We start from the raw sequence: 21,631 nt of genomic DNA on the forward strand, positions 1-21,631 counted from the left end.
AAAATATTAAACTCCCATCCTGAGGAGTCCTGCTACATTCTCAAATAGAGTGGCAAGAATCTCTCAAGTACATAGGCAGTTCCTATTTAAAGAAAACAGACCAATATGCCAAGCCCTCAATATTAATGACGAACCTTATTCTTGTAAAATTGTAACTTAGTTTAGTAATACTTATTGTCTAAGGGTTATCTCCTGAAAACCTTCTTGTTGCTCAAATGTGGCCTCTTTGTAACCCAAGCTCAGTAAATAAACATGCTTTCTTCCCCCCACCCCCAGCATGGGACATGACTCACAGGAATGAGCCTCCTTGGCACCAAACACCAACCAGTGATGCATTTGGAAAAAGACCCTGAAAAAAAGGGAGGAATAATGGAGAGTTGATGCAGCAAGATGATGGAACAAAAAAAGAGATGCAGTTCCCCAGTGCCGCCAGATAATGCAAGTGGACACAGAAGAACACACAGTAAATGGACACAGAGAGCAGACAATGGGGGACAGGGAAGAGGAGAGAAATAAAATAAATCTTAAAAAAAAATAAATAAAAAATAAAATACAAAAGAATTTGTACAGCTAAGAGATTTTAAAATGGGTTGAGAGGTCATTCCAGAGGTTACACTTATGCATGTCTTGGGCAGATCTCACTAACTGACACTGCGCAAAAAGCCTCAAAGAGGGGGTGCTCCTGAGGGCTCTAGAGCCACCTGGACATTATAGGCAAGGCACACATTTCCTTGAAATCAGCACTCTGTTGTATGCTTTACTTTGGAATATATGGTAACCTATTCCCCAATGTAACAGAGTTAGACTCATTTATAATTTCCCTACACATGATTCTTCAACCCTTTTTATTTGAACCTGTAATTAGCATTATTATTCATTAAATCATATCCTGGAAACTTATGTCTTTGGTCTGTTCTTATGCTGGTTGAGCCCTGAATCTCAGCAGAGTTGCAGCCAACACCTACTCTCCAGATCTTTGGACTTATCCAGGATAACAAAGGATGATGATGGATAACCCCCATCTCCCAAAACAGAGAGTATCTACAACTGCAAGCAGAACAGTTCCTTCCTTCAGCCTCATAAGATCTAAACACCCTCTCAGTGAGGCAGAGCTGGCATCACCGTCCCAAAATCCTTAAGTTTGAGGAATGAATAAAAATGAGGGGTAAATGCAGCCACAGACACAGTAAGTTTATTAATATTGTAGTAATGGAAGAACATGTAACATTGTTATAAAGATAATGGTTACCAGAGGTTTTGGGGGGGGTGGTATAATAGATGAAATGTGGGCCTTTTAGGGCATTGGAATTACGTGTAAACCACAATGCAAACTATAGACCTTGGTTGGTAGCAATGCTTCAATATTTATTCATCAATTATAACAAATGTACCACACAATTTTAAGATGTTTCTAATAGGGGAAGATGTGGGAGGGGGAGAGGGTGGGGTGGGTATATGGGAATTGCTTATACTTCTGATGTAACTTTTTTGGTAATCTAAAACCTATTTAAATATACAGTTTATTATGTTACAAAACATCAGGAATGTCAAAGGACACAGGCACCATTGATATTTTTGTACTGAAAAATCTGCACAACCATATATGAGCCTTATTTCAGTGATGCCAATCCAGAAACAAAGCCTTTCCCCACCCCCACACTCAGGAGACTGCTAGGAGTGTTGTTGTAGCAATTAGCCAAAACCTTCTGTGTATACATAACCTTCATAGCCAGAGAAAAAGATACAGATTCAATTCATAGTGATCCCAGACTGTTCATGTGGCTAGATGCTTGTCATAATGAAACTGAAATTCCCTCTTTATTTAAAAAACAATAGAACAATGAATAGTTTCCATATATTACTTTTAAATTGACAATCTCTAATCCAATTGATATGGCATCCTTGAATGAGCCATCCCAAAATAGAGCAGCTTCATGGACTCTCTCCATCTTGAGATTCCATGAGCATCATTCCTACTAGTCTGCTTAACTGCCTATGATTCCTGGACAGGCACCTGGATTTCTCATATTGCTTTTGGCAGATCCCGTCTGCCCAGACAAAATTAGAAGAAAAGCTCTATTTGTATTCATTTATCCATGCTCACTTCACTAGAGGTAGGGCAAAAGTAGGAAGGAAAACATGCCATTTATAAAGAATACATATATTTGCTTTATGTTCTTGAATTCTAAAAGTTCTTGGTGTAAAGATTCTCATAAAAATAATGACTAAGAGTCTTCATTTGAGTTTTTGGAAATAGTAACGAAATCCATCTCTTAAACTTTAATATTGATTTTAATTAGTCATTATTGGGTATAAAATTGGTTGTGAGTGTGTCTTTGTATTAATATGTATATGTATGTATGCATTCATGGAAAAAATTGTTTGCTCCATGCCTTACGCTTCTCTTTTCCATAACTAAGCTGCTAAAACTTAACTTGCTGTTTTTCAGTTTGTCCCATCTAATAGCGACATCATTTCCAGATGTTTCTGTTCAAACATTCAGAATACTCAGGAATAGATTCTTGTCCCACCTGATAAATGTTGCTCTTCCTTTTTTCTAGGAGAGAAAACAGGAATTTTATCAACTCTCTTTAGATTTGTACATGCTAGATACACAGGCTACTTACCTAAATCTAAAAAGAAGGGAAAAATGTTCTCCTTTGGGGGACTCTTTATTACATGAATGTATTTACATCAAAATACACACACAACACCCACAGGGATGTCCCTTTGTGCATCCAGGGAGCAGTCATAAGGGTCACAGTTTGAAACTGAATTTCAAGGCACCCTTTCTTCACTCTCATCTTCTATTTTATCTGGGTTAGCAAACATCAGGAAGACCTGTTCAAGAGTTATCTGACTGATGGAATAGTCCTCTAAATGGAATTGCTCTTTAGCTTTCTCCAAAATACCAAACACCTAAACAACAACAAAAAATGCGGTTACTATTGTAATTCTCTCTCCGAACCACCAACCCAGATGAGTTTAACCCCAAATCCCCCCAACTCCTACCAAGTTTATTTGAGAGGACAAAAGGCAATGAAGGGGGAGGTGAGAAAGTAGAAGGAATAGATCATTGTAAAATGGGAAGGAGGCAATACTCTGTCCCCATTCTTTTGATGGGCATGGAATAATAATGTGGTTGTAGGGACAGAAGTCTCAAGCAATTGAACACCACGGGATTTGGAAAGTAACCTAAAGGCTCTGCTCCTTTCACAATGCCAGGATCCCATTCCACATGTTTGGATTCCATTCCACACGTCTGGATCCCTAATATTTCCCATCATTTTTGCTCTATTAACATGTAATATTACAAGGGCATGGCTCCCACAATCACCTTTCCCCAGCTATTGTCCTTGCTGGGAATGTAGTAGTTAACAATCTTTTGATTCTCGTGGTTTATGACACTACCTAAGAAAGGAAAGATAGGACAAGTAACTAATCTTACAAATTTCATTTAAAATGATTGAATTATTGCTACTTTAACTTAATTAGACAGAGGGATGAATAGATGTAGTTAATACAAAGTGGGACATAGTCAAAATGTCTTTGGGATATCTGACATGGATAATTCCTTCAACAGATTCATTCCTGCTAAAATAGTCTTATCTAGAGTTCAGAGCAATTATTGAGGGCAGGCTACTCACTTTTTGGCATAGGAAGATTGTCAGTTCACTTGCCTAATATAAAATAATTGAGGCTTCTAAAATTCTAATTTTATGACAGGAACATTATAGGACATGAATATGAACTGGGAAGATTTTCCTCCTGGTTGTGTGTCAATGTGTGCATGTAGAGTGTGCTTAGTGGGGAGGAAAGCAGGAAAAATCTATCCCCTGTTCTCATGATTATGCAATCAACATGCCATGTGAAGGAGGAAATCATACATATAAATCACCATCTTTTTTTTAATAAGTGAGTAAGAATCCACTGATGGAATGAGAGGAAAGAGGATGGTAGCCATTCCTAATTTAGAACAAAGAGAAATAGACACTTTTAGGGCAGAAACAGAGGATTTGCTTAAATAAGGGAGACACCACTACTTGCCATATAAATTGGTAGAGTTTGCTAAAAAAAGAATGACTACAGCCAGGCGTAGGCTAGCATGAGAGTGTGAAACCCCTTCATTTATTTATAATTTCTGATTCAGTCATTCTTTTTCTTATACACAGCAGGGAATTGAATTTTGCTTGTTAGTCAATCAGAATTTTTTCATTTAATGGGGGAGAGTTAAGCCTATTTACATTATTGTATGTACCAATATATTTGGTAGTTTTATGCTGTTTTATAATTACACATAAAATATATACATATGTACACATGTAGGCATAAATACAAGCAGATATTTTAATATAAATATAAATAACTATTTTTGATAGATGTATTTTATATACATTAAAACATATCAATTATATGATATTCCATAACCTGGATCCCCTTCATTTTGGCCTTGCTCTAGAGTTAAATACATTCAATGCTCACCAATAGTTTTTTTTCTTTCTAGCCTTGATTTAATTAATTATTTTCTCTCCCCTCTCCCCCCCAATTGTCTGCTCTCTGTCCATTCACTGTGTGTTCTGTGTCTGCTTGCATTCTTGTCAGTGGCGCTGGGAAGCTGTGTCTCTTTTTGTTGCATCATCTTGCTCCATCAGCTCTCCATGTGTGCAGTGCTCCTCTTGGGCAGGCTGTGATTTTTTTACGAGGGGTGGCTCTCCTTGCGGGGGCACACTCCTTGTGCGTGGGGCACCACTGCATGGCATGGCACTCCTTGCATGCATCAGCAGTGTGCGTGGGCCAGCTCACCACACGGGTCAGGAGGCCCTTAGTTTGAACCTTGGACCTCCCATGTAGTAAGCGGATGCTCTATCAGTTGAGCCAAATCTGCTTCCCTCACCAATAGTTTTTATGCAGTTTATCCAATAATTTCTTAGTTGATCTGAAATATTTTGTTTCTATATTCCTTAAGAAAAGCTAAGGAGAACAATATTTCCTGAGTTTTTATGAGTTCATAGGTATTTGTTTGTGACTTTTATTCCTGAAGTTCATTTTGTCCAGTTGTAAAAACCTTGGGCTGCATTTTTCTTTTATTGAGTTTCTTAAATATATTACATTTACTCCTAGCATAAAATCTTATTACAAAGTTTGAGGTCCATCTAATTTTCTTTCTCTAATAAATGACTTGTCTTTTTATTTGGATATCCAATGGGACCCCCACCCCATTATTATTTAAATACAACAGCTATGTTAGAATATTCCTTGGTACTGATTATCTTGAGAAATTTTTCAGGTGTACTGGTTCCCCATTCAATTGTTCTCTTTTTTTTCAGGAATTTAAAAAATTTTGATAAAGTATACATAACATAAAAATTACAGTTTTAACTATTTTAAGTGTACAGTCCAATGGCAGTAAATATATTTACAATATTGTGCAAACTTCACAGCTATCTATTTCTAGAACATTTTTATTACCCCAAAAGTAAACCCCATACACATTAACTAGTTAATTCTCATTTCCGCCACCCCTAACCCCTGACAACTACCAGTTTGTTTTCTGTCTCTAGATTTATCTAGTCTGGATAATTAACATAAATGAAATCACACAATATGTACTCTTTCTGCCTGGTTTCTTTCACTTAGCTTCTTTTTAAAGTTCATCTATATTGTCATACATATCAGTACTTCAATTCTTTTTATGGCTAAATATTCTATTATATGTATATACCTCAACTTATTTTAAAATTTATTAATAGACATGTTTTTTCCCCCACCTTTTGGATGTTGTTGATGTGCTTCTATGAACATTTGTGCTCAAATATTTGAGTACCCAATTTCAATCCTTTTTGGTATATACCTAGAGGCGGAGTTGCTGGCTTATATGATAATTATATGTTTAACATTTTGAGGAACTTTCAAATTGTTTTCCATAGCAATTGAACCATTTTATATTCTCATCACAATGTATGAGGTTTCCAATTGCTCCACATTCTTGCTGCTCTTATTTTCCATTTTAAAAATAAAAATGATTCTGGTGGGTGTGAAGCGGTATATCACTGTGGTTTTGATTTAGATTTTCCAATGAATAATGATGTTGCGCATCCTTTCATGTGTTCACTGGCCATTTGTTTATCTTCTTTGGAGAAATTACTATTTAGAAATTTTTAACTGAGTTACTTGTTTTTGTTGTTGTTGTCACTGTTGAGTTATAAGAGTTCCTTATATATTCGAAATATAAGACCCTTATCAGATATATGTTTTACAAATATTTTCTGCCATTCTGGACACTGCCTTTTCATTTTCTTGATAGTGTTCTTTGATGCATGAAGGTATTTAGTTTTGATGAAGTCCAGTTTATTTTTTCTTTCATTGCATATACTTTTGGTTAAGAAACTATTGCCAAATCCAAGGTTTTGTAGATGTAGGTTTGCCCCTATGTTTTCTTCTAAGAGTTTTATAGCTTTATTTCTTAATTATAGGTATAATCTAACCTGAGTTAATTTTTTATGTTTGGTATAAGGTAAAGACCCAGTTTCATTCTTTTGTATGTGGATATCCAGTTGCTCCAGCCCCTCTTGTTGAATAGACTATTCTTTTCCCTTTGAATTTACTTGGTACCCTTGTAAAAATAATTGACCGTAGATGTATGGGTTTATTTTTGGACTTTCATTTCTATTCCATTGGTCTGGTCCTTAAGCCAGTACTACAGTCTTTCGATTACTTCAACGTTGCAGTAAATTTTAAAATTGTAATGTGCATATCTTCCAATGTTTTTCTTTTTGAAGATTATTTGGTAATTTGAGGTCCCTTGAAAATGTATGGTATATTGAAAGAGATTTCATTGAAACTGTAGGTTGATTTCTATAGTATTGATATTTTAACAATATTAAGGCTTCCAGTCCAAGAACATGGGAAGTCTTTTGACTTATTTCCATCTTCTTTAATTTCTTTGAGCAATATTTTATTTTTATTGTACAAGTCTTACAGCTTTTTTATTAAATTTATTTCTAAGTATTTTATTCTTTTTACTTATATTTTGAATTACTAGAAATGGAATTTTCTTAATTTCTCTTCTGGATTGCTCATTGATAGTGTAAACAAATAAGACTGATTTTGGTATCCTGTAACTTAGTGAATTTATGAGTTCTAAGTTTTTTGTGTGTGGATTCTTTAAGGTTTTCCACATATAAGATAATGCCATCTGTGAAGAGCTGGTTTTACTTCTTCCTTTCTAAGGTTGACCTTTATTTATTTATTTATTTATTTATTTGTCTAATTACTCTGCTTAGAACTTCTATTACTATTTGAGTAGAAGTAGCAAAAGCAAGAAATCTTGTCTTGTCCCTTTTTACAGGAAAAGCTTTCAGTCTCTCATCAATAAGTATGTTGTTAGCTTTTTTTTCATATAAGGCCTTCATCATGTTCAGGAACTTTTCTTCTATTTCTGGTTTATTGCATGGATTTATTACGAAATGGATTTTGTCAAATGCTTTTTCTGCAACAAGATAATTGTGTTCTTTTCCCCTTCATTCCATTAACGCATTGTGTTAAATTTATTATTGTATGTTGAACCTCCCTTGCATTCCTGGGGTAAATCCCACTTGGTTGTGACAGGTAATCCATTAATATGATGCTTGATTTGCTTTCCTAGTATTTTGTTGAGGATTTCTGCATCTATATCCATAAGGGGGATTGACCTGTAGTTTCCTTTCTTTGTACTGTCTTGGGTTTTGTATTAGGGCGATTCTGGACAATGAGAATGTGAAAATGTTTCCTCCTATTGAATTCTTGGAAGTGTTTGAGAGGAGTTTTGTTAATTCTTTGTTTCATAGAATTCACCAGTGAAGCCACATGGTCTGGGCTTTTCTTTGTTGGAAAGATTTGATTACTGATTCAGTTGCCTTACTTTTTATTGTTCTACTTAGATTTTCCATTTTTTTGAGCCAGTTTTGGTAATTTATGTGTTTTTAGGAATTTTTCCATTTAAGGTCAATTGTCCAATTTGTTGGTATACAATTGTTACAATATTCTCTTCCAATCCTTTTTGTGTAAAGTTGGTAATAATCCCTCCCTTTCATGTCTGATTTCAGTAATTGGAGTCTTCTTTGTACCTTAGTCAATCTAGACAAAACTTTGTTAATTTTGTTGACCTTTTCAAAGAAACAACTTTTGGTTTCATTCATTTTTCTCTGTTGTTTTTCTATTCTTGGTTGCATTTATATCTACTCCAATCTTTATTATATCTTTCCTTCTGTTAGTTTTTGGGTTAGTTTTCTCCTCTATTTCTAGTTTCTCAAGGTATAAAGTTTATTGTTTTGATATATTTCTTCTTTATTAATGTAATCCTTTACAGTTATAAAATATCCACTTACCATTGCTTTTACTGCATCCCATAAGTATGAAATTTTTAGTATTTATCGATTTTCTTAATGTATCATTTCAATTTCCATCTTCTTTCCTTTTCTGTATATTTTAAAAGTTATTTTCTTAGTAGTTAACTTGGAGATTACAATTAACATCTTAAATTTATAATAAAATTAGTACGAATAATACCAACTTAGCATCAATAATATATTAACACTCTGGTTCCATACGTCTTCATCCTTCACTGTTTACATTGTTATTGTCACAGATTACATCTTTATATACTGAGTGCCCTTTAATATAGATTTATATTTTATATGTATTTACTTTTCATATCATATAGGAAAAAACACCAAAAAAAAGGGTAACAAATCAAAAATGATAATACTAGCTTTTACATGTACCTATTGTTACCTTTGCCAATAGTCCTTTTATCTGGCACTGAGTTATGGTCTGTCCTTTCTTTTCATAATGAAGGACTCCCTCCAGCATTTCTTGCAAACAGATCTTCTAGTAACAAACACCCTCAGCCTTTGGTTATCTGAAATGTCTTAGTTTCTCCTTCATTCTTGAAGGATAGTCACAGTATATAGAATTAGTGTTTTTTTTTTTTTCACTTTAACTATGTCATCCCATTGTCATCTGGCCCCCATGATTTCTAATTTGAAACATGCTAATGTTTCTTCAAGTATATTTTTTATTTTTTTAAAAAGATACTTAGATTACACAAAATGTTACACACAAAAATAAGAGATTCCCATATGCCCCGCCCCCCACAACTCCCACCCTTTCCCACATTAACAACTTCTTTCATTAGTGTGGTACATTCATTGCAACTGACGAACACATTTGGAGCATTGCCACTAAGCATGGATTATATTTTACATTGCAGTTTATACTCTCTCCCACTCAATTCTGTAGGTTATGGCAGGACATATAATGGCCTGTATCTGCTGTTGCAATGTCATTAAGGACAATTCCAAGTCCTGAAAATGCCCCATATTACACCTATTTTTCCTTCTTCTTGCCTTCAGCATCTCCAGTGGCCACTTTCTCCACATCAATGATATAATCTCTTCCATTGCTAGAATCACAATATGTCTATAGTAGAATACCCATAGTCTACTCTAGTCCATATTTTATTGCCCTATCCTGAGAATCTGGAATGGTATGACTAGTGAAGAAGGATGGTCCATTGATGGGCCCTTGATATTTGATGACTATGCTTATGGGATTTTGCTCTTGAAATTGCAACTTAGCCTAGTGCTATAGGGTGCTCAAGAGTTACCTTCTGAGAGCCTCTATGTTGCTCAAATGTGACCTCTCTCTAAGCCAAACTCAGCATATAAATGCATTACTTTCCCCACAGTACGGGACATGACTCCCAGGGATCTCATCCTGACACCTCCCTGACACCAAGGGATTAGTATCAAGCACCAACTAGCAATGCTACTGGAAAAAGACCTTAAATAAAAGGGGGAAAAGATAAATGCAAATGCGTTTATATGGCTAAGAGACTTCCAAGTGGGTTGGGAGGTTATCCCAGAGGTAATGCTTATGCACATCTCAGCAGGATCGCATAGACTGCCAAATTATATACTACCCCAAATAGTGGGGCTCCTGAGAGCTCTGGAGATGCCCAGATCCTACAGTCATGGCAGATAGCTCCAGAGTTTGGTGCCTTGCCAGTGGGCCCTACTTTGGATTCTGTGCTCCTGAGTGTGACAAAGTTGGACCCAGTTGTGACTTCTCTACACATGCCTCTTCTGTACCTTCTATTTGAACCTAAAGATGGTGCTGGAGTTGGTAAGGTGCTAATCTTATTGAGGATTCTTATACATGATGAGTCACTTCATTTGTGCTGCTTTCAAGATTCTTTGTCTTTCACCAATTTGGCTATGATATGTCTTGGCATGATGTCTTTAAGTTTCTCCTATTTGTGTATATTGAGATTCTTGGATATATAGATTTATGTCTTTGATATAATTTGGAAAGTTTCTTGCTATAATTTTTTCAGATAATATTCTATCCCTTTCTCTTTTCTCTTCCTGTGACTCTCATGATGATTACGGTTGTATGACTGATAGTGTCTCATGTCCCTCAGGTTTTGCTTATTTTTCTTCATTCTTTTTTTCTCTGTTCCTCAGAATGGCTCATTTCAATTCTCTTATTTTCAAATTCACTGACTCTTTTTCTGGCCCTCTATTGAACCCTTCTATTGAATTTTTCATTTCAGCAATTCTACTTTTTATTTCCCAAATTTCCTTATGTTTCCTTTTACAAATTTTAGTTCTTTATTGACATCCCCTATTTGTTAACACACTTTTCTCCTGGTTTCCTTTAGTTATTTCCCTATAGTTTCCTTTAGCTCATTGAGCATATTTGAGACAGTTGATTTAACTTCTCTGAATAGTAAATTCTAAAGTCTGTACTTCCTCACAGATGATTTCTATCAACATACTTTCCTGTTTCTTTGTATTTGAACTATTTGGCTGAGAAGTGAATTTTCTGAGCAGTAGAATGTGGTAGCTCCAGGAATTAGATTCTCCCCTTCTTAGGGACTGCTAATTTTTATTCTCCCCCTCTCAGGGGCTGCAGTCATCTGTTTATTTCATGACCTTTCCAAAGTATATTTGTAAAGTCTGTATTCCTTGTTGTGTGTAGTCATTCAGTCTGTTCTATCTGGGGTCATTTCCTTAAATGTCTGGATCCTCTCCTGCCAAAAAGGGTATAGGTCACTTTAAATATTCCAATAGCTAGTATTTGGGTGGAGGGTCTAGAAACAGTAGCAAACTTCCATGTTGCTCCCTCAGGGGATCACCAGACCAACCTAAATGCTCAAAACAAAATTTCTGGGGGGCAAATTCTACTGACCACTCAGGCACCAGTCAGCCTGTATAGGAAAGTGAACTGCCATCCCCACACCCCACAGCTGTGGTGGGGCTGAGGAATGCAGGATGATAGCTGGTTTGTGTGAATTTCATCAGCCTCTCTCTTCATCAAGCACTCCCCTACTTGCTATAAGTGTCCAGTTCCAGCATTCCAAGATAGTTGATTATGGCAGTTTTCTTTCAGTTTGATGTTTCAGTGGAAAGAATAACTCCTGAAGTTTCTTACTCCATCATTTTATGTGACCTCACTCTTAGAAAATGTTCTTAAAAGATAGTTCTTAATATTTCTTCTATTCTATTGCTTTTCTTTTCTTAGGAGATTACTTTTTAAATTGTGTTGAATTGTCACTGCCTTGTTTCTCACTCACTTTCTCTTGAATACCTATCTATATTTCTGTGTGATATATTTCTATTTTCTTATTTCCAATATCATTCCCTTCTTGCAATTTCTATGTTTTTGTTTGCTCATGCTCCTTAAGTACTTCTGAAATGTCTTCTTTTAAAAATTATCTTAATGTTCTGTCAGCTGTGTTTTCATATTCCTCTGTTATCTACTCATTTAATTTCTTGGCCATTCCAATTGTAATTTAGGATTTTCTTTCATGATATATACCCCCTTCTTAATTTGTTATGTTCATATTGAAGTATTAGGTAATAATTTTCATATACCCTGTGACTTTATATATCTGCTGTTCTTGTTATGTTTTTCTCTTAATGTCATATACTTAAGATAATTTTCCATTAAGTTTAACCCATAATCTTCACAGTTGTCATCTGTAAGTGACTTGAATTTTCTTATTCTTTTGGAAGAAGTTTCCTATTTAGGTGGTGGGGAGGGAAGAATAATCTTCCTAGCTTTACAGCTACAGGAATTAGGCTTAAGAGTTTTCCATGATATAGTATTATGTCCTTTCAGTGTAGTCCCTCCTCATTACTTTCTGATATTTTTCTCCTGTAGTTCTTCCTCCATTCCAGATATAAATCAGGGCTGCCTTCCTCTAGAGATTATCTGTTGCTTCTCCTTGGAGCTAGAAGATGATACCAACCAAGCACTTTTGTCCACTTTGTGGGTCCTGCCTTTATGTGGGAGTCTTAGCTTGAATTTACCAATTCTGCAAAAGATCCAGAGCTTCATCTCTGATCCCAGTGCATGCAGGAAATGGATTTGCACTTTTTATGGTGCCAATTTTAAACAGTTTCATTCAAGACATTGCATTTCCACTTAGAGTATAGTGCTATAAAGTGCAATGTTACATCCTTTAACTGTACACATATTCTGTAGTTAAGTATTGAGCATGACCAGGAATTTCGTATAGCAGCTGAACTTTAACTGCCACAGTATGTACTAAAAATCTGAGTCCTTCAATTGTTTTTACTGTGTAATAACGGTAAGGTATGTATGCTGATTGATTTAATCATACTCTTCAATGGTGGATCCAGAAGTGGCACCACCAGATGGAGGTGCTCCACAACAAGGGAAGCTCTCAGGCATTACCCCTGACATGCCTCCTGCACTCTGGTACAGCTTGGTAATGACGAGGTTGAAGACTTTGTTCAGCCCTTTCTGCTGATGTTCAAATTCTTTTTCTCTGCAATCTGATTCTTTTCAAGTCAGCTGAGTATTTCATTATATTTGTCAAGAATATTCTGTTTGCCCTCATCATTGATCTTGCCTTGAAGTTTCTCATCTTCAACTGTTGCTTTCATGTTAAATGTATAGGTTTCAAGCAAATTCTTAGAGGATACCTTGACTCTCTGCTTCTCATCTTCAGCTTTATACTTTTAAGTATAAACTCAATGACTTCTTTGCTCAGATGGCCTCTGCCATTAGTGATGATAATCTTGTTCTCTTTTCCTGTACTGTTATCCACTGCAGATACATTGTGGATGCCATTGGCATCAATATCAAAGGTGACTTCAATCTCAGGAACACCATGAGGAGCAAGTGATATCCCTGTGAGTTCAAATTTGCCAAGCAAGTTGTTACCCTTGGTCATGGCAAGCTCATCTTCATAAATCTGAATCGAGCACACCAGGTTGGTTGTCAGAGTATGTAGTAAAGGTCAATGTCTGCCATAATAGTTGTCAGAGTATGAGTGAAGGTCAGTGCCTGCTTGGTGGGAATAGTGGTATTGCATTTGATAAGGACAGTCATAACTCTACCAGCCATTTGAATACCAAGGGGAAAAGAAGTGACATCCAAGAGCAGCAAATCTTGAACTTTTTCAGATTTGTCTCCAGATAGGATGGTTGCCTGGACAGCTACACCATAAGCAACAACCTCACCAGGGTTGATGTTCTTTTTTAAAAAAACATTTATTTTTTTATTTCTCTCCCCTTCCTTCTCCCCCCCACAGTTGTCTGCTCTCTGTGTTCATTTGCTGTGTCTGCTTATATTCTTATTATCAGCATTGGGAATCTGTGTCTCTTTTTGTTGCATCATCTTGCTGCGTCAGCTCTCCATGTGTGCGGAGCCACTCCTGGGCAGGCTGCACTTTTTTTGTGCTGGGCAGGTCACCTTATGGGGCACGCTCCTTGCATGTGGGGCTCCCCTATGCAGGGGACACACCTGCGTGTCACGGCACTCCTAGTGTGCATCAGCACTGCATGTGGGCCAGCTCATTTCATGGGTCAGGAGGCCTTGGGTTTGAACCCTGGACCTCCCATGTGGTAGGCAGATGCTCTATACATTGAACCAAATCCGCCTCGCAGGTTGATGCTCTATTTATGTTCTTTTTCATTGAAGAAGTCCTGGAAAAGTTTCTGAATCTTGGGGATACAAATAAAACCACCCACAAGGATAATATCATGGATTTGTGATTTTTCTAGCTTGGCATCCCTAAGGGCCTTCCCCATAGAGTCCAGGGTGCCATGAAACAGGTCAGCATTAAATTTTTCAATACAGGCATGGGTAATGGAAGTATAAAAGTTGATTCCTTCATAGAGGGAATCAATCCTAGTACTGGCCTGGGTGCTGGAAGAGAGGGTGCACTTAAACTCATTCACAAGTTGTATGGCGGCAGCAAATAACTCTCTTGTTCTCACTGATGGCCATCTTATGCTTGTACTTGAACTCAGCAATAAAATGGTTGACCATTCAGCTATCAAAGTCTTCACCACCTAAGGGGATGTCTCCATGCAGATTTGACCTCAAAATTTCCATCTTCAATTGTGAGGACTCATACATCAAAAATGCCACCTCCCAAATCAAAGATCAGCATATTTCTTTCAGCACTAACTTTCTTGTCTCAGCAATAATTAATAGTAGCAGCAGTTGACTCACTGATGATTCTGAGTACATTGAGGCCAGCAATGGTTCTAGAATCTTTGGTGGCTTGACACTGAGAGTCATTGAAATAAGCAGGCACTGTGACAAAAGCATTATAACAGTCTTCCTAAAGTAGGCTTCAGCAATTTCCTTCATCTTTGTCAAAACCATAGAGGATTCCTCCTCTGGGCAGAAACTTTTGGTCTTGCCCTTGTGTTCTACTTGGACCTTGGGCCTGCCTGCATCATTCCCCACCATGAAGGACAATGTTTCATATCAGACTGGACAACAGTATCATCAAATCTATGTCCAATCAGATGCTTGGCATAAAAAACTGTGTTGGTGTGGTTCATTGCAACTTGATTCTTCGCAGCATCACCAATCATTCAGTATCAGTAAAGGTGACATAGCTTGGAGTTTTTCAGTTCCCCTTATCATTAGCATTATTTCCACTTTTCCATTCTGGAAGACATCCACAAGGAAGTAGATAGTGCCAAGATCAATGCCAATAATCATGTCCCTTAGACATGGTTGCCTAGTGTAGGCCCGACTCATAGAAGAAAACAGCAACCCCTAAAACTAACACTGTGTTCATTGAGACCCAATTTGCACTTTCTTACTGCTTACTCTCATGTCTCAAATGAATGTTCTCTTTTATTTATTTTATTCCTTTTAAATTTTAAACAATATTCTCACTTTTGTATCTGAGACAATTATTGCATTAAAATTTTTCTTTTAATCTTATTACATTTCAGTTTCATTTTACCATAAGTGCTTTTCAGAGTACATAATATTCCATTTGCAGAAATAGAATAATTTTATTTGTGCAGTTTTAAAAAAGAATACATGCTCACATAAATTTCCTTGAGATAATGTAGAATCTGTGCTTTAAATATTCCCTGATTCCTGTGGTAAGCTCTCTTTTGAAGTGTATTCCAGTTGAACTTTGCTTATAATTACTCTTTCTTCTTTTAAAAAATCAATATTCATATAGTGGTCTCATGTTAGCTCTTTCTCAATCTGTTATATTTTCATAGTATTTACTAAAGAATATTATGAGGAAGGACTGGGTAATCATTCTTCAAGCAGAGTCAATTCTCTAGGTAGCTAAAGTTGTTAGGACAGCTCACAGGAAATGGGGGTTCTGGTCAGGCTTCTCTTTGTGATGATTTATGTACCACATCAGATAAAACTGATACAATCAGTACTCAAAAATATTTCCAAATGAATTCATAGTATTTAACTTCTTAATGGGTCTATCCATCTGCATTTGCCATAGACACATCATAATCAGTCTGACCAATTATGATGTAATTTTATTTCCGTCCTATCTGCTCCTCCACATCTGTGCCACTATCCTTATCTATTTTCTGCTCTCCATTCCTACTATGTAATCATTCATGCTATTTCCCATTGCCTAGAATACAAGGTTCCAATTACTCAGCCTGACACAAATGAGAACTGTGATATTTTGCTCAACCTAAATAAATGGAAACTAAAGTGAAAACCCTAAAGTATTCATAGCATATTACCATGTCCCTCATATATGTGTAGAGAAGAGAGGTAAGGAAAAAAGGAAACAATCACTCTTTGTTGTACTATACCACGTAGGCATTGAGGTACTTGTTGAATTTAGCAGGTAGAAGCAGAGGTAGCCTTGAAAGAAGAGAAAGAAGCTTAATGGTTCTTGTTTGAATTTCAAAACCATATCCAGACTGAGATAGCAAAAGACTGGAGTTACATGGTTGTGTTGAGGGAAAAAAAAACTAAAACTTTGCATGGATAATATGTATAAATAATTGAGAATTATGCTCAAAAGTATAATTTTAAATGCATAATTCATATGTAGACCATAAATACAGAACTCCCTGCCTAGTTAACAGAAAAACTTGGTGAAAACCTTTGTTTTTGAAAAAACTTATGAGCATAACCAAACAAAAGAAGTTCATAAGAACAAAAATTCCTAAAGGAATTCAGTAAGGAAGGTCAATAAACAACAATAACTCACAAGAAACAGTTATTGGAGACACACAACACATGGCTACTGAAAACTACAAATATGATTTGACCTAACAAAATTAACCCAACCTAACTTACCGGGGAAGGTTGTAGTGATGAAATTTTTAAAATCTTCTAAATGCTCATCATCATCAGTCTTGATCTTTGCCTTCATGATGTAAAAATGGCCATATTTGTTCTTGAGGTGCTGTGGGCTGCCCAAGCACATGAACTTACCCTTCACCATGATGGCCAGCCTGGTACAAAGGGCTTCACATTCCTCTATACTAGGAAAATAAGATATCAGAATAATGTAACCCTAAAATGTTCTTTGGATGACATTTTATCATTCAAACAGAGCAAAATTTTTGTGACTCTCCATGCAAAGGGAAGTTGCATTTGCCAACAATCAAGCTCATAGTTGGAAAGTGTAAAATTTTCAAATGCAAGGTAATAGAGGATCAAATCCTCAAAAGGAACATGTCTTGAACTTCCTGCTTTCTCCTGATTCTTGATTATGCAGTTCAATCAGGATTTTTGGCTGTTCTATTCATTAGATTAATAAGGAGTTCACATACTCCAGCAGGATCACTGTCCAATATTCCCAGGCACAAATAATAATTTCCTCTTATAGCCAATAAAATTCCTATCCACCCTCAAGTAAGGATCCCAATGACTCACACCTGTGAGAGGTTAAGATAATGGCTTTGCCAGTTACACGTGTTTGTGTCACTATGTTCCAGAGCAGGCGCCGGGCTACTGGGTCCATACCAGTTGATGGCTCATCCAGGATGATGACTGAGGGCTTACCCATTAGGGCAATAGCAGTACTCAGCCTACGTTTGTTTCCTCCACTTCATGGTCAAGAAAGGAGAAGGTAGTGGGATAACAGAAGGGTATACAAATCAGTTAATCAGTTATTCATAGGAAAGTATTAGCACAAACATTCAAAAAAAGAGTTCCAGCAAACAATTAACAGGGACATCCCCAATGCTGTTTAGATGTAACTTTAACAAGGCAGCAAGGACAAGTGAATCTGTACATAAATTCATTTTCATTGGAAATTTGGAGGTGTGACTTTTGTTTATATAATCGATTTTAGCAGCATTATCAGTGGCATTTATTTACTGCTTCTTAAGGTGCCAAGGGTTTTCCAATGACAGAAACACCACCATAATTCAAAGGACTTCACATTCCTTCTTCTTGGGAGACAAAAGACCATAGGCAAACCAGGGTGAGGATGTTACCTTTTTGAGGCTCAAAGATGGCAGTTCAAATAGAACTAGGATTTTGAGTTTCATTTTTGCACAGCTGTGTCTTATTACTGGCAGCTGAAACCTACCAAGTCATTAGATAATTTCACAGTTAAATAATTGTGTGGCAAAGGGGGCTTAGGTAGAGCTCTGGGCATTCATTTCAAACTTCAGGATCTTAAGGAGGCACAACAACATTAGCAGCAACAACAAAAAGAGCAGCAGCAACAAAAAGAGCAGCAGCATAAGGCCTCACCTATAGGTGTAGATAAACTTGTCAGCATGAGGTTCCAGCTGTAGTGAATTCAACCAGCTGTTCACATACAGGTGAATCTGGGGCTCAGAGACTCCCCATAATCTGGCATACATGATCATTATTTCCCGACCAGTCATGTACTCCAGCAGGGCATCAGTTTGAGGACAATAGCCGATTCTTGACCTCACCTGGGATTATGAGAATTGTCTCAAGTAAGCACCCAAGTAATCTATCTCAATGAGCATCTATGGATGAGCTAGAAGATCTGAAGTCCTCTGGGTCATGCCTCTATGCATCCTACCAAGAAGGTTTTCTCAGAAGACCCAAGATAGTAACAGTAGGAAGCTGTACTATAAGCTCATCCCACAGGGCAACAATAATCAGCCAGGATTATTCCAGGCGGACTCTGGAGACCAGAAAAACACAGTACACCATCCAGGAAAGAACAGTAAGAGGAGACTGACAATCCGTGGTGAAGATTCATGGGTAGATTCCTCTACCTTGCAGAGGTTGTTGCCCCTCCTCCACTGATGAGGCAGGCCACCTTGGGAGCCACTTCCCACCTGGAAAGAGTAGCTCTCTTTCTCACAAGCAGGATGAGGGAAGTGGCCTGGCACCAACTACAGCTGTTGATTGGCAAATTCAGCTAGCTGGATTCCAATCTTGAGTACAGCTGAGGTTTAAACCTGCCCAAGCCACCAAGAAATCAACAGCATTGGTGCTGTCTCCACCCCTGGCAGTATAGAAATAGGGTGACTGAAAAACACACTGGTCCCCAGAGCCATAGGGATCATATCCTCTGCACCCAGTTTGGAAAGCTATTTCTTAGGCTCCCACACCAAAACCTATCTGATCACCCTCTCTCAAGACAGCACAGGCAGAGAGACAGCACAGTCACCCCACCCACCTGAGGGTGGGCAGTACAGGGGTGGCAGTTGATCAGAGAACTCAGATCTCAGGGACTGGGAGCTATGCAAGTTTCATCCCAGGAAGGCTGATAACCTTAGCCTCAACTATGCCCCCACACAGTCAGCTGAGAAATAAAGGCACAGAAAACCTTAGGGCAGCAGGGAATAACTGGATAAAGAGTGCCACCTGCTGGGTACTTGCAGAAAGTCTAGATTGAGAGAGACATCAATGAGAAGATTGGAGGCCTTTAGGGTCTCTTCTCTAGAGCACATTGGAATCAATCTACATTCCCTTCATAGGTCCCCTGAGCCTATTTTGACTGGAAAACCAGAACTGGGAAGCTTTTCTCTGGGGGCACATTTTGACCAAAATTAGACCTTCAGGAAACAGCAGCAAGAGACAGCAAATGGAGTATTAAAAATATACAGAGGTAGGAAGCAGCTGTGGCTCAATCAGTTGGGCTCCAATCTACCATATGGGAGACCCTGAGTTTGTGTCCTGGGGCCTCCTTGTGAAAACAGGCTCACCCGCATGCTGTGGAGAACCGCCAGCCCAGGTGCTGCTGAGTGCCACCAGCCTGCAAGCATCACGAAGAGCCAACTCAGCAAGGTGACAAAACAACAACAACAAAAAAAGGGAGACAAGCAAAAAAAAAAAAAAAAAACCACAGAAGAGTGCACAGCGAATGGACACAGAGAGCAGACAGCAAGCAAGCTGCAACAGGGGGAAATAAAAAAAAAATACAGACACAGAAGAACACACAGCAAATGGACACAGAGAACAGACAGCAAGCAAAAAAACCACAAGGGAGAGGGGCTAAAAAATATGTATATACAGAGGCAAATAAAAAATGAATAGAACAGCCCAACATTCATGGAGGAGTAACAGGGAAAGTTGTAGCGAAAAGCAAACCAAAAAGAAAGCCATAAGCTAAAGGGAAAAACTGGACAGAAAAAGCACATAAAAAATCAGATGCCAAGATACCAACAAAAAATTATAAGCCATACTAAGAAACAGGAAGATATGGCTGAGCCAAAGGAATAATTAAACCTTTGATGAAACACAGGATTTGAGACAACTAACCACAGATATCCAAAGAAATCTCCTTAATAACTAACTAAAGAGATTAAAGATATAAATATCCTGAAAACAAAGAAGAATTTGAAAGTTTACAAAGAAAAGTAGACCTCAATGTTTACATTAAAAAAGAAGAAAGAGCTAAAATGGAAGACCTAATTGAAAATCTGCAGGAAGTAGAATAAGAACAGCAAACTAATCCCAAAGGAAGCAGAAGGAAAGAAACAACAAAGTTTAGAGCAGAAAAAAAGAAAATTGAGAACAAGAAAACAATAGAGAGAATCAACAAAACCAAACTGGGTATTTGAAGTGATCATAATCAACAAACCATTAGCTAGACTGACAAGGAATAAAGGAAAGAAGATACAAATTTAAAAAATCAGAAATGAGAGAGTGGACATTACTACTGACCCCACAGGAAAAAAAGAGCTCATAAGAAGATACTGTGAATAACTGTATGCCAAAAATTAGACAATGTAAATAAAATGGACAAACCTCTAGAAACACATGTACCCCTATACTGACCTTAGAAGAAACAGAAGACCTCAGCAAATCAACTACTAGTAAGGAGACTGAAATAGATATTAAAAACCTCCCAAAGATTAAAAGCCTAGGACCAGATGGCTTCACAGGTGAATTCTACCAATCATTTAAAGAAGAAGTAATACCAATCTTGCTCAAATTCTTCCAAAAATTAGAAGAGGAAGGAGTGCTACCAAAGTCATTCTATGAAACCAACATCATCCTAATACCAAAGCCAGATAAAAATAACATCAAAAAGAAAATTATAGACCAATTTCTGTAGTGAATATAGATGCAAAAATCCTCAGAGAAATAATTGCTCCTTGATTCCAACAACACATTAAAAGACATCATGAGCAAGTGAGTTTTATCCCAGATAGGCAAGGGTGGTTCAACACAAGAAAATTAGTCAATGTAATACATCACATTACTAAGTTGAGGGAGAAAAATCACATGATATGGGAAAAGCATTTAACAAAATCCAACATCTTTTCCTGATGAAAACACTCCAAAAGAGTTTTTCTCAACATGATAAAGTGCACATATGAAAAATTCACAGCTAACATTATACTCAGTGGAGAAAGAATGAAAGCTTTGCCATTGAGATCAGGAACAAAACAAGGATGTCCACCATCATGACTGTTATTCAATATCATGCTACAAGTTCTAGCTAGGGCAATTAGGCTAGAAAGAGAAATAAAATCATCTAAATAGGAAAGGAAGAAGTAAAAGTTTCACTGTTTGCTGATAATACGATCTTATATCTGGAAAATCCTGAAAAATATAAAACCAAGTTAATAGAGTTAATATTTAAAGAGATCATACAACCCAATGATAAAAATACAAACAATACAATTAAATAATGGGCAAAAGACTTGAGTAGACATGTTTCCATAAAGGAAATGTAAACGGTGAAAAAGGACTTGAAGAAATGCTCAACATCATTAGCTATTAAGGAAAAGTAGATCAAAATCACACCTTATAAAATGGCTATTGAAAAACAGAAAACTACAATTGCTGGAAAGGATGTAGAGAAAAAGGAACATTGCTTCTCTGTTGGTGGGAATGTAGAATGGTGTAGCCTTTGTGGAAGACAGTT

At 37.1% G+C, this 21,631-nt stretch overlaps 1 protein-coding gene across 1 annotated transcript in view; it reads right to left on the reverse strand.

Annotated features, from left to right (window-relative positions):
• Positions 1-2,653: 2,653 nt before the first annotated feature.
• The window catches only part of LOC101447972 (phospholipid-transporting ATPase ABCA3-like), a 310,634-nt gene continuing 291,656 nt past the window's right edge, over positions 2,654-21,631 (reverse strand). The window contains exons 27-31 of the mRNA XM_058286295.2: positions 18,025-18,212; positions 17,199-17,369; positions 16,615-16,802; positions 3,338-3,411; positions 2,654-2,919 (exon numbers count right to left, since the gene is read on the reverse strand). Coding sequence (XP_058142278.1) covers positions 2,779-2,919; positions 3,338-3,411; positions 16,615-16,802; positions 17,199-17,369; positions 18,025-18,212 — 762 coding nt within the window. The 3' untranslated portion in view covers positions 2,654-2,778. The remainder of the gene's footprint in view (positions 2,920-3,337; positions 3,412-16,614; positions 16,803-17,198; positions 17,370-18,024; positions 18,213-21,631) is intronic.

The sequence above is a fragment of the Dasypus novemcinctus genome, chromosome 23 (assembly GCF_030445035.2).
Source record: "Dasypus novemcinctus isolate mDasNov1 chromosome 23, mDasNov1.1.hap2, whole genome shotgun sequence".
Lineage (NCBI taxonomy): Eukaryota > Metazoa > Chordata > Mammalia > Cingulata > Dasypodidae > Dasypus > Dasypus novemcinctus.